This window comes from Schistocerca nitens, chromosome 6 (genome assembly GCF_023898315.1).
Source record: "Schistocerca nitens isolate TAMUIC-IGC-003100 chromosome 6, iqSchNite1.1, whole genome shotgun sequence".
NCBI classification, from domain to species: Eukaryota; Metazoa; Arthropoda; class Insecta; order Orthoptera; family Acrididae; genus Schistocerca; species Schistocerca nitens.
Window position 1 is genome coordinate 723,942,928 of NC_064619.1, and position 13,174 is coordinate 723,956,101.

The window sequence follows — 13,174 nt, forward strand, 5'->3', positions numbered from 1 at the left end:
AGCCAACACCGTGTTGCTACAGGAGGCCAAAATGCACGCGTTTAAGCTCACGCAGACTGGCGTGAGGTCTGGAACAAGATAAAGTAGTTGAGTCTAGTAACAAAAGAACGTAGTTGCTTGAATACTTAACTTTAATCCATAATTGGAGAACATCGCTCTTGATGATACATTAATTACAATCTCAATATAAACTGGTAATGGCGCCTTGCTAGGTCGTAGCAAATGACGTAGCTGAAGGCTATGCTAACTATCGTCTCGGCAAATGAGAGCGTATTTGTCAGTGATCCATCTGTGGCAAAGTCTGCTGTACAACTGGGGCGAGTGCTAGGAAGTCTCTCTAGACCTGCCGTATGGCGGCGCTCGGTCTGCAATCACTGACAGTGGCGACACGCGGGTCCGACATATACTAACGGACCGCGGCCGATTTAAAGGCTACCACCTAGCAAGTGTGGTGTCTGGCGGTGACACCACAATAATAGTTAGAGAACCTATAACCTGATCATAGGAAAGTTCACTCGGAGTAGCGTTTGGGAACAGTTTATGAATGAGGCGAAAGGCTGCACTTCCTATCGTTGACAAAAAGTAATGTTGTTTCACAGTGAGCAATGATGTGGCATTCATACTGTTGCAACCACTCGAGCCTTTCCGATTATTTTCATTAAACTGGTGAAAAGGCGGTGTGGCACTTCGAGCTACAGTTGCTGGATACTGCGCTGCTTTAGTGGTTTGATTTTCAATTAACTGCTGGACTGTGTTTAGAAGGGTTGCAATCTGCGGCATCTGAAACAGAAACATCTGTGTTAGCTGCCCTGAATCTATCGCTTGGAACTGACACGCCTGAGCAGGGTGTGGGGGAAGTCGGTTGAAATAGTCAAATGCAATAAACAGACAATGAAAGCAAGAAAAATAAGAACATAAGGAAAGAAAATTTCTCCCACGGCCACCTGAAAACAGTGAATAAAAAAAAACTATAAGAGACTGTTATAACATGTAAACGCACCCCTGCAAAGAAAGACAAGGTACAATTAAGGCACCAGCAAAACACAAAAGCCCACGACACAACAAAACTGTGGCGGCCAGCAGCTCTGGGTGTGAAACGTGAACAGGTTGTTGCTCTGGCGTTCGTTCACTTCGTCGACAATCGTGTAGTGTCTAGGATTACCGCCTACTCCGTTCGCTAGACAAACAATCAAACAACTCGTATTAATGAGTTTTATTACAGTTAATCAAAAACAATACCTAACTTGGGCAATTACACAGATGTGTCGCAAGTAAAGCGCGACATATGGAACAATGAGTCTTTGCAGTGACTACTGATTTTTAACTGACAAAAGTCTGTCCTGAAGTGCTATCGGAGTGGCTAATCTTGAAGCTGCTATCCAAGTTGGCACACCAGTCGCGGTGCTTAATTCCTCTTCACATGGGGCCACTGCTGTGGCATTGTCATCCTGGAAGGGAGGTCGGCCAGTGTGTTATTGGCTGACTTCTTCTCACAGCCTTCTCTGCTCTGTCGTTTCTGTCTGGCGTGATGGCGATGGAGTTAGTTACGCCGTAACAGTGACTCCAAGAATTTTTTTCATTTCCGCCATTTGACTGTATGGTGGTGCTGCATTGTTACGATCTCTTCCACTGTTTTGGCGTATGTTAACGTCCTCTGATGCACAGAGGTGGCAAATGCAGATCACAGGAATATATTGGCTGTTAAATACACCATGCTGCTTGTTAATGGTTTTCCACTGTCCACAACATCAGCCATATCACGTATCTTCGATATGTACTCATACGCTGTAATATGACAACTGGTCTACAAGAACAGAAATATATTTTTCCGACCATGCAATGCATCCCAGATATGCTCAATAATGTTCATGTCTGAGGAGTTTGGTGGCCAGCGGAAATGTTTAAACTAAGAAGAGTCTGTAGAAATCTGGACCTGTGGGATGTCGCATTATCCTGCTGGAATTGCCTAAGCCCGTTGGAATGCACAGTGGACATGAATGGATGCAGGTGATCAGACAGGATGCTTACGTACGTGTCACCTGGCAGAGTCGTATTTAGACTTTTCAGGCGTCCAATGTCATCCTATTGCACACGCCCCACACCATTAACAAGCCTCCACCAGCCTGAACCGCCACTGCTGGCAAGCAGTGTCCAACGATTCATGAGACTATCTTCATACCTGTACACGTCCATACGCTCGATACAATTTGAAACGACATTCGTATAGCCAGGCTACATGTTTCCAGTCATCAACACTCCAATACCAGTGTGGACAGACCCAGGGGAGGCGTAAGGCTTTGTGTCGTCCAGTCATCAAGGGTAGAAGAGCGGGCCGTTGGCTCCGAAAGCCATATCGATGATGTTTCGTTGAATGGTTCGCACGCCCACACTTGTTGATGGCATAGCACTGAAATTTGCAGCAATTTGCGGAAAAGTTGATCTTCCGTCACGCTGAATGATTCTCTTCAGTAGTCGGTAGTCCCGATCTTGCAGGATCTTTTTCCGGCCGCAGCGATTTCGGCTATTTGATGTCTCACCGGATTCCTAGTATTCATCGTACACCCGTGCAGTGGTCGTACGGAAAAATCCTCACTTCATCCTTAGTTCCGAGATGTTATGTCCCATCGCTCGTGGGCCGGCTGTAACATCACGTTCAAACTCACTTAAGTCTTGAAAACCTGCGACTGCAGCAGCAGTAACCGACCTAACAACTGCGCTACTCTTGTTGGCTTATATAGGGTGTTACAAAAACGTAGGGCCAAACTTTCAGGAAACATTCCTCACACACAAATAAAGAAAAGATGTTATGTGGACATGTGTCCGAAAACTTTTAATTTCCATGTTAGAGTTCATTTTAGTTTCGTCAGTATGTACTGTACTTCCTCGATTCACCGCCAGTTGGCCCAATTGAAGGAAGGTAATGTTGACTTCGATGCTTGTGTTGACATGCGACTCATTGCTCTACAGTACCAGCATCGAGCACATCAGTACGTAGCAACAACAGGTTAGTGTTCATCACGAACGTGGTTTTGCAGTCAGTACAATGTTTACAAATGCGGAGTTGGCAGATACCCATTTGATGTATGGATTAGCACGGGGCAATAGCCGTGGCGCGGTACGTTTCTATCGAGACAGATTTCCAGTACGAAGGTGTCCCGACAGGAAGACGTTCGAAGCAACTGATCGGCGTCTTAAGGAGCACGGAACATTCCAGCCTATTACTCGCGACTGGGGAAGACCTAGAACGACGAGGACACCTGCAATGGACGAGGCAATTCTTCGTGCAGTTGACGATAAGCCTAATGTCAGCGTCAGAGGAGTTGCTGCTGTACAAGGTAACGTTGACCACGTCACTGTATGGAGAGTGCTACGGGAGAACCAGTTGTTTCCGTACCATGTACAGCGTGTGCAGGCACTATCAGCAGCTGATTGGCCTCCACGGGTACACTTCTGCGAATGGTTCATCCAACAATGTGTCAATCCTCATTTCAGTGCAAATGTTATCTTTACGGATGAGGCTTCATTCCAATGTGATCTAATTGTAAATTTTCACAATCAACATGTGTGGGCTGACGAGAATCCGCACGCAATTGTGCAATCACGTCATCAACACAGATTTTCTGTGAACGTTTGGGCAGGCATTGTTGGTGATGTCTTGATTGGGCCCCATGTTCTTCCACCTACGCTCAATGGAGCACCTTATCATGATTTCCTTCCGGAGACTCTACCTGTGCTGCTAGAACATGTGCCTTTACAAGTACGACACAACATGTGGTTCATGCACGATGGAGTTCTTGCACATTTCAGTCGAAGTGTTCGTACGCTTCTCAACAACAGATTCGGTGACCGATGGCTTGGTAGAGGCGGACCAATTCCATGGCCTCCACGCTCTCCTGACCTCAACCCTCTTGACTTTCATTTACGGGGACATTTGAAAGCTCTTGTCTACGCAACCCTGGTCCCAAATGTAGAGACTCTTCGTGCTCGTATTGTGGACGGCTGTGATACAGTACGCCATTCGCCAGGGCTGCATCAGCGCGTCACGGATTCCATGCGACGGAGGGTGGATGCATGTATCCTCGCTAACGGAGGACATTTTGAACATTTCCTGTAACAATTTGTTTGAAGTCACGCTGGTACGTTCTGTTGCTGTGTGTTTCCATTCCATGATTAATGTGATTTGAAGAGAAGTAATAAAATGAGCTCTAACATGGAAAGGAAGCGTTTCCGGACAGATGTCCACATAACATATTTTCTTTCTTTGTGTGTGAGGAATGTTTCCTGAAAGTTTGGCCGTACCTTTTTGTAACACCCTGTATAGGCGTTGCCGACCGCAGCGCCGTATTCGTTCCGTTTATGTCTCTGTATTTGAATAAACATGCCTATACCAGTTTCTTTGGCGCTTCAGTGATTTTAACATGTAAATAAAGTTTCCAGATACGTAATAACTTGTTCTTCGTGTGCCCTGCGCTGTATGATATGTGAGCTTTATTAATTTTCAGTTCAACATGCACTTGAGAATGCCTAAGCCGAAATCGTGATTGTGTCACACAGATGAACAATTAACAGTTTAATGACGAAAACTTATTTAAAAAAATTTTACATGACTGTGGTCTCCCACAAAGGTAAAAGCATCACTCCAAGAAGGGGGTTTTTGTTTATGTGTTCTTTAATAAAGATTTTCTGGATTGCTTATCGGCGCGGGGAAGATCAAGATGTAAAAATTTTCTAAAACGACATTCGGCATTATTTCTGTATTTAGTGCAATTGTAACACTTTATAGTATGAAGTGTACATTGTCTCTTAATTGGTCACAGTAGATCTACTGTGAAAGAGACTGTCAAATAGCTTGTCAGTACTAATGCAGTAACACGTGTAGCCGAAACAGCAGAAAACGGCTCTTGTTGTTGTTGTGGTCTTCAGTCCTGAGACTGGTTTGATGCAGCTCTCCATGCTACTCTATCCTGTGCAAGCTTCTTCATCTCCCAGTACCTACTGCAACCTACATCCTTCTGAATCTGCTTGGTGTATTCATCTCTTGGTGTCCCTCTACGATTTTTACCCTCCACGCTGCCCTGCAATGGTAAATTTGTGATCCCTTGATGCCTCAGAACATGTCCTACCAACCGGTCCCTTCTTCTCGTCAAGTTTTGCCACAAACTCCTCTTCTCCACAATTCTATTCAATACCTCCTCATTAGTTATGTGATCCACCCATCTAATCTTCAGCATTCTTCTGTAGCGCCACATTACGAAAGCTTCTACTCTCTTCCTGTCCAAACTATTTATCGTCCATGTTTCACTTCCATACATGGCTGCACTCCATACAAATACTTTCAGAAACGACTTCCTGACACTTAAATCTATACTCGATGTTAACAAATTTCTCTTCTTCAGAAACACTTTCCTTCCCATTGCCAGTCTACATTTTATATCTTCTCCGACCATCATCAGTTATTTTGCTCCCCAAATAGCAAAACTCCTTTACTACTTCAAGTGTCTCATTTCCTAATCTAATTCCCTCAGCATCACCCGACTTAATTCGACTACATTCCATTATCCTCGTTTTGCTTTTGTTGATGTTCATCTTATATCCTCCTTTCAAGACACTGTCCATTCCGTTCAACTGCTCTTCCAAGTCCTTTGCTGTCTCTGACAGAATTACAATGTCATCGGCGAACCTCAAAGTTTTTATTTCTTCTCCATGGGTTTTTATACCTACTCCAAATTTTTCTTTTGTTTCCTTTACTGCTTGCTCAATATACAGATTGAATAACATTGGGGAGAGGCTACAACCCTGTCTCACTCCCTTCCCAACCACTGCTTCCGTTTCATGTTCCTCGACTCTTATAACTGCCATCTGATTTCTGTACAAACTGTAAATAACATTTCGTTCCCTGTATCTTTCCCTGTAGCTTTCTCTAAGTCTACAAATGCTAGAAACGTAGGTTTGCCTTTCCTTAACCTTTCTACTAAGATAAGTCGTAAGGTCAATATTGCCTCACGTGTTCCAATATTTCTACGGAATCCAAACTGATCTTCCCCGAGGTCCGCTTCTAGCAGTTTTTCCATTCGTCTGTAAAGAATTCGCGTTAGTATTTTGCAGCTGTGACTTATTAAACTGGTACTTCGGTAATTTTCACATCTGTCAACACCTGCTTTCTTTGGGATTGGAATTATTATATTCTTCTTGAAGTCTGAGGGTATTTCGCCTGTCTCATACATCTTCCTCACCAGATGGTAGAATTTTGTCAGGACTGGCTCTCCCAAGGCCGTCAGTAGTTCTAATGGAATGTTGTCTACTCCTGGGGCCTTGTTTCGGCTCAGGTATTTCAGTGCTCTGTCAAACTCTTCCCGCAGTATCGCATCTCCCATTTCATCTACATCTACATTCTCTTCCATTTCCCTTATCGGAGCGCAAAAAATGCGCATATGTTCCTGTTTATTTAAAACACTCTGAAAACTGTGATAGCAACAACCTCATTCTACCTTCCTCAGCACCTTTAAGTATTATATTCGCGCTTTTTGTAACTTACAAGTCACCTCAAACACCCACAAGCTCCCTTAACTCAGTCACACCCACTAGTCCATCACTCTAAATCGCTCATACCCATCGAGTCCCAGTTGCCCTTTCTCACTGGCTCATTTAGCCCCGTCCATTCCTTAGTGCAAACGGTCCAGGTAAACTGTCACCTGCTCACTCTTGATGGAGCCACAGTGATGTTTCTGTGGGTTCCTGGTCATGTCGCTCTGACAGGAAACGAGGCTGCTGATGCTGCTGGCGGGGCTGCAGTCCTCTTACCTGAGCCCACTAGTTCTGATATCCCCTCCCATGATCTCTGTGTTGCCATGTGTCAGAAGGTGGTGTAACCTTGGCATCGCCACTGGTTCTCCTTTCATGGCAGTGAGCCCCGGGTTATGAAACCTCTCCCAGCGGCTTGGACGACTTCCTATCCGCCCTCCCGCCGCCAGGAGGTCATTTTAACTAAGTTGCGTATTGGGCGCTGCATTTTAGCCATCTCCATTTGTTAAGTGTCGCTCCACCACCGCCATGTGCGCATTGTGCCCAAATTTTAACTGTCCACGATTTCCTGACTGAAAGCCCATTTTTTTATCCAGTTACGTTCCCGCTTGAATTTGCCGTCTAAGTTATCGGTAGTTTTAGCCAACGACGTGCGGACTGACGACCGCGTTTTACTTTTTATCCGCCGCAGTAGTATGGAGAAGGCCATTTAATTTCTAGTTCTGGTCCTCCGTTTCTCTATGGCGTCTTTTATAGATCTTTCTCTTCGCCCTTGTTTTTAACTGTCTTTTCTTCCGTCCATTGTGATCGACGTGTAGACGTTTTTAACTCCTCTCTTTGTGTTCGTGTTTCACTGTTTTGACATGGGGACCTATGACCCTAGTTGTTTTTTGCGTCCTAAAACAAAAGAAACCCAACCCACTCACTGTCATTATCTCTATGTCCCTGTGATTGTCTCCTTCTTTCTGACCTACTAATAAAGTCTCCTCTCACTGTCTCTATTTCCCTCTTGAAGTCCCCTACTGCTTATATCTGATTTCTTCCTTTCCCCTGCTGCTGTCTCTTCTCATTGTCACTATCTCTCTCTTCCTCATTGTCATTGTCATATACTCTGCTTCTCATTATCACTGACTCTCACCTACTTCAAGTCTCTGTTTATTCCTTTCCCCCATGGGAAAAGTACCATTTTTAATGGTACTGAGGAAGGTAGAATGAGGCAGCTGCCACCTCACATTTCAGTTTGAGGAACATATTCCCATTTTTTGCGATGTGATAGTAGAATTTTTCCTCTGTTTCCCTTCTTTTTCCTGCAGAGGCAGTCAATGTAACTCATATGGAAAGAAGTGTATTTGACAGTAAATTTATATAAGTAGTTTAATAATGCGAAATCGAAAGAACTGTCCGAAGCTCGTGGTCGTCCGGTAGCGTTCTCGTTTCCCGCGCCCGGGTTCCCGGGCTCGATTCCCGGCGGGGTCAGGGATTTTCTCTGCCTCGTGATGACTGGGTGTTGTGTGATGTCCTTAGGTTAGTTAGGTTTAAGTAGTTGTAAGTTCTAGGGGACTGATGACCGTAGATGTTAAGTCCCATACTGCTCAGAGCTATTTGAACCATTTGAATTTGAAATAACTCAGAACTGATTTTACACCTCAGACCAGATTTTACGTGCAAAACAAATTTTGCATGTGTTTCAGAACTATAATATGGGATTCTCAGATTATTACGAAGAAACTTTACAGCATATTTCCCCTGTGCTACGTCACTTTATAAACTACGTTTTCGACTCACACAGGATTTTACGAGTTCAAATAGGGTAATTTCGAACCTCTGTATATCGGTAACGGACAAGAATGGCAAGAAAACTTTCAAGTTTGTGCGAGATCGGGACGTTAGAAATATATCGTAAAAATCACAGCAATTTCTGTGCATAGCCATCTTGAAATCCTGGGCTGAATTTTGGTTCGCTGATGTCGGCGAATAAATAGCAAGAAATCCTTTTTGTTGGGTTTTCGTAGAAGCGATCATGAACTAAAGATGCCTCCGTAAGTCTCATCTAGCCCGCGGGAGACCACATCAAATGCGGAAAGAACCAACCTATTTGCTCCATTTGCCTATGCAGGTGGAAGTGTGTAATTGTCATATTAACCGCAGCATAGTGACACTAAGACGGTCCTTCTGTTGGGTACAGAAATGGTTCCTAGCCCAACGAGTATCCAAACTACTCGACCGCACCTTTTTATCACCAACTGAACCCGAGGTATAAGCACCGGAGAATCCTGTTTGTGTGCTTGTTGAAAGATATTAGGTACGCATGCTGCAGCGTGCATTCCGTTTCTGGAGGCACGAGCCACATTACGGCGACAGGTGTTGTGGCGTATGAAACGCGAGCGCAGTAATGTTCAGCAGCAGACGCCGCCCAGCCCTTCAGTGGGGCGACGCTTCCTTTGCAGGCCCGTCGCGCGACGAGCTGGTTTGCTGAATATTTAATTTGCCCCGCTCGTCAACTTTTGCCGCGAGTGCTGCGGTAGCAATTACAGCGGCGGCGAGTCATTGTGCGCCCACCACAAAAGAACTGCCTGCCGCTGGAAACGAGCTATTTCGCAATCCCTGCAGCGAGGCGGCTGCGTGAGTAATTAGCCCTGGTCTGCGGGAGGCAGACAGCAGGCCGGCTATTACCCGCCTGCCTGCCGGCCGTCTCGGACGCAACTTGACCCGCGAGGGCCGCGGACAGCCTGAGACGGCGGTGGAGGGAACGGACAGCCTCTTTATTCACAGTCGTAAACAAGGTGCGGGGCCGGCAGGCACAAACGGCAGCGGTGGGGGCGGTGGAGGCGGCAGGCTGCGGGAGGCCGGGCTTCTGCGAGCCGCCTCTTGCTGATGCTGCTGCAGCGAGTTTACAGCTGCCGGGGGCCGTGGGAGGAGCAGGTGCTCCCTGATGGAACCTTTTACTCAAAGTGAACGGCTCACTCACACGTCACACTTCTGGAGACTACTGGCGCCCTCCACTTAGCCACAGCAGCGTGAACGCGTCACATCGCACGTACACTACTGGACGTTAAAATTGCTACACCAAGAAGAAATGCAGATGATAAACGGGTATTCATTGGACAAATATATTATACTAGAACTGACATATGATTACATTTTCACGCAGTTTCGGTGCATAGATCCTGAGAAATCGGTACCCAGAACAACCACCTCTGGCCCTAATAACGGCCTTGATACACCTGGGCATTGAGTCAAACACAGCTTGGATGGCGTGTACAGGTACAGCTGCCCATGCAGCTTCAACACGATACCACAGTTCATCAGGAGTATGACTGGCGTATTGTCACGAGCCAGTTGCTCGACCACCATTGACCAGACATTTTCAATTGGTGAGAGATCTGGAGAATGTGCTGGCCAGCGCAGCAGTCGAATATTTTCTGTATCCAGAAAGGCCCGACAAGGCCTGCAAGATGTGGTCGTGCATTATCCTGCTGAAATGTAGGGTTTCGCAGGGATCGAATGAAGGATAGAGTCACGGGTCTTAACGCAACTGAAATGAAACGTCCTCTGTTCAAAGTGCCGTCAATGCGAACAAGAGGTGACCGAGACGTGTAACCAATGACACCCCATTCCATCACGCAGGGTGATACGCCAGTATGGCCATGACGAATACACGCTTCCAATGTTCGTTCACCGGGATGTCGCCAAACACGGATGCGACCATCATGATGCTGTGAACAGAACCTGGATTCATCCGAAAAAGTGACGTTTTGCCATTCGTGCACCCAGGTCCGTCGTCGAATACACCATCGCAAGCGTTCCTGTCTGTGATGCAGCGCCAAGGGTAACCGCAGCCATGGTCTCCGAGCTGATAGTCCATGCTGCTGCAAACGCCGTCGAATTGTTCGTGCAGATGGTTGTTTTGCACACGTCCCCATCTGTTGACTCAGGGATCGAGACGTAGTTGCACGATCCGTTACAGCCATGGGGATAAGATGCCTGTCATCTCGACTACTAGTGATACGAGGCCGTTGGGATCCAGCACGGCGTTCCGTATTACCCTCCTGAACCCACCGATTCCATATTCTGCTAACAGTCATTGGATCTAGACCAACGCGAGCAGCATTGTCGTGATACGATAAACCGCAATCGCGATAGGCTACAACCCGATCTTTATGAAAGTCGGAAACGTGATGGTACGCATTTCTCCTCCTTACACGAGGCATCACAACAACGTTTGACCAGGCAACGCTGGTCAACTGCTGGTTGTGTAAGAGAAATCGGTTGGAAAATTTCCTCATGTCAGCACGTTGTAGGTGTCGCCACCGGCGCCAACCTTGTGTGAATGCTCTGGAAAGCTAATCATTTGCATATCACAGCATCTTCTTCCAGTCGGTTAAATTTCGCGTCTGTAGCACGTCATCTTCGAGGTGTAGCAATTTTAATGGCCAGTAGTGTATTAGTCCACGGCGGAAAATTACCTCAACGCAGTGATAAAATTCTCTAACCTATTGTCGAAGCAAAGTCGATCGCGACACATAGCTTAGAATTCTTCTACCCTAACCGAAATCTGTATTAAAGGAATTCCATTCTTAGGGTTCCGTGCGGCAGTCGGTAAAAACTGAAGCCCTACAGATTGCTTTCTTGCCCCGTTTGCCTGTTTGTCTCTCCGTCCGTCACTTAAAAATCCTTTTTTCCAATAACAGGTAGACGTATCAAGTTGAAATTATGTCACACACTGAGGACTACGGTCGCTTGGCAGTGCAAAGAATTGAACCTTTTAATTCGACCCAATCAAGATATACGGCCAATTGTGTCGCATATTTTGATACTCGAAAACTCACTCATCAAAGCTATAGGGTACTTCCATCACTCTAGAACCAGGAGATTTGGCAAGAAGCAGTGTTTCACAGTAACACTAAAGGAAAAAATCCGAAAAGTGTCAATTTGTACTTATATTACAAGAAAAAATATTTTTGGCGTTAGTTACATGACAATCTATCTGTCCGTCCGTCTGTAATGACGCCGCAGACATATAAATTTCAAACTCATATCACTTACTAAGCTACATAGCCCCTTAACGGTGTAATAAATGTAAGCTTCTAATCCAATGCAATCAAAAGACACGGTCGTTTATGTCACATATTTTCATGCTCTAAAACTCGCTCATCGAAACCTATAGGGTACTTGGCCTACAATCATGAAATCTGGCATGAAACAAGGTTCGACAGTCTAAGTAAAGGAAGAAATCCGGAAACTGCGAATTTCTAATTTTTCAGACGAAATAATTTGTTGTCATTTCTTATCCGACTGTCTGTCGATCCTTCTATTAAACCCGTTTACTTAAGAACGATTAGACCGATCAAGTGAAAATTAGTGTCTCTTGGCGTTGCAATAAATGAAAGCTTCTACATCAATGTAATCACAACATACAACTATCTATGTCAAATTTTGATACTCGCTGACTCACACATCAAAATGTATAAGATATTTTTCGTTAGTCTCCAATTACAAACTTCGGCAAAAAGTAACGTTTCACAGTACAAGTAAACGAAAAAATCCGAAAACTGTAAATTTGTAATTATACCACAGGAAAAAAGAATCATTTCTCCGTCATTTGTTGTCCGACTGTCTGTCTGTCTATCAGTTGAGCGCCCTTTTCCTCAATAACTGGTTTACGTAATTTATTGTTGAAATTTATGTCACATATTAAGGCCAAAATCCCTTGGTGGTGTAAAAAACTAAACTTCAAAGTGAATGGAATAATAGATGCGGACATCTGTATCACATATGTTGATACTACCAAACTCACTCATCAAAAGCAGTACACCACTTCCCTTTAGCCTAAAATCGTAACGTTTGGAAAGAAGGAAGGCTTCATAGTACAATTAAAGGGAAGAAATCGAAAGTGTTAATTTATAATTATGTTGTTGTTGTTGCGGTCTTCAAACCGAAGACTGGTTTGATGCAGCTCTCCATGCTACTCGATGCTGTGCAAGTCTCTTCATCTCCGGGTAACTACTGCAACCTACATCCATCTGAATTTCATTGCCGTATTCCTCATTTTATTCCCCCCTGCCGTTTTCACCCGCTTCCCCCCCCCCCCCACCCTAGCTTCCCTCCAGTACTAAATTGGTGACCCTTGATGTCTCAGAATGTGTCTTACCAACCCGTCACTTCTTTTAGTCAGGCTGTGCCACGAACTTGTTTTCTCCTCAGTTCTGTTCAGTACCTCCTCACTGGATACGTTTGCAACGTAACGCTCCTACCGGTGGTACTGGTAAAATCCGACCGGATAGGATGTTTACTGTCGCTTACCGCATCCTACAGCTTCTGCAAGTTACCTTCTGTAGTACTAGATCCACAAATTCGTGTGCTCCACCAAATTACAGGCCCCTGCGAGTTACTGCTGGGGTGCTAATCATTTCTAGCAGGTGGGCTTAACCTACCGGTAAATGTTTGAAGGCAACAGATAACGCAATCTTTGGAACCACTACAGAAAGCACCTATGCAGGGCTTAATAGGGAGCATAGAGCTTCTATTTATTTTATTTGTCGACCCAGCATGCGACTGAGGTAGGGACTAATTTGTGGGAGTTTGCCCGTCATCTCTAAGAGATATTTTATGAATCCTATTTTCCATTTTGTTAGGCAAGTTTTGATACTTT

The 13,174-nt window shown here is 45.1% G+C and overlaps 1 protein-coding gene across 1 annotated transcript in view; it reads right to left on the reverse strand.

Annotated features, from left to right (window-relative positions):
- Window positions 1-13,174, reverse strand: part of LOC126263589 (uncharacterized) — a 115,415-nt gene that overhangs the window by 65,095 nt on the left and 37,146 nt on the right. The window contains exon 2 of the mRNA XM_049960682.1: window positions 9,200-9,461. Within this exon, the coding sequence (XP_049816639.1) occupies window positions 9,200-9,461 (262 nt within the window). The remainder of the gene's footprint in view (window positions 1-9,199; window positions 9,462-13,174) is intronic.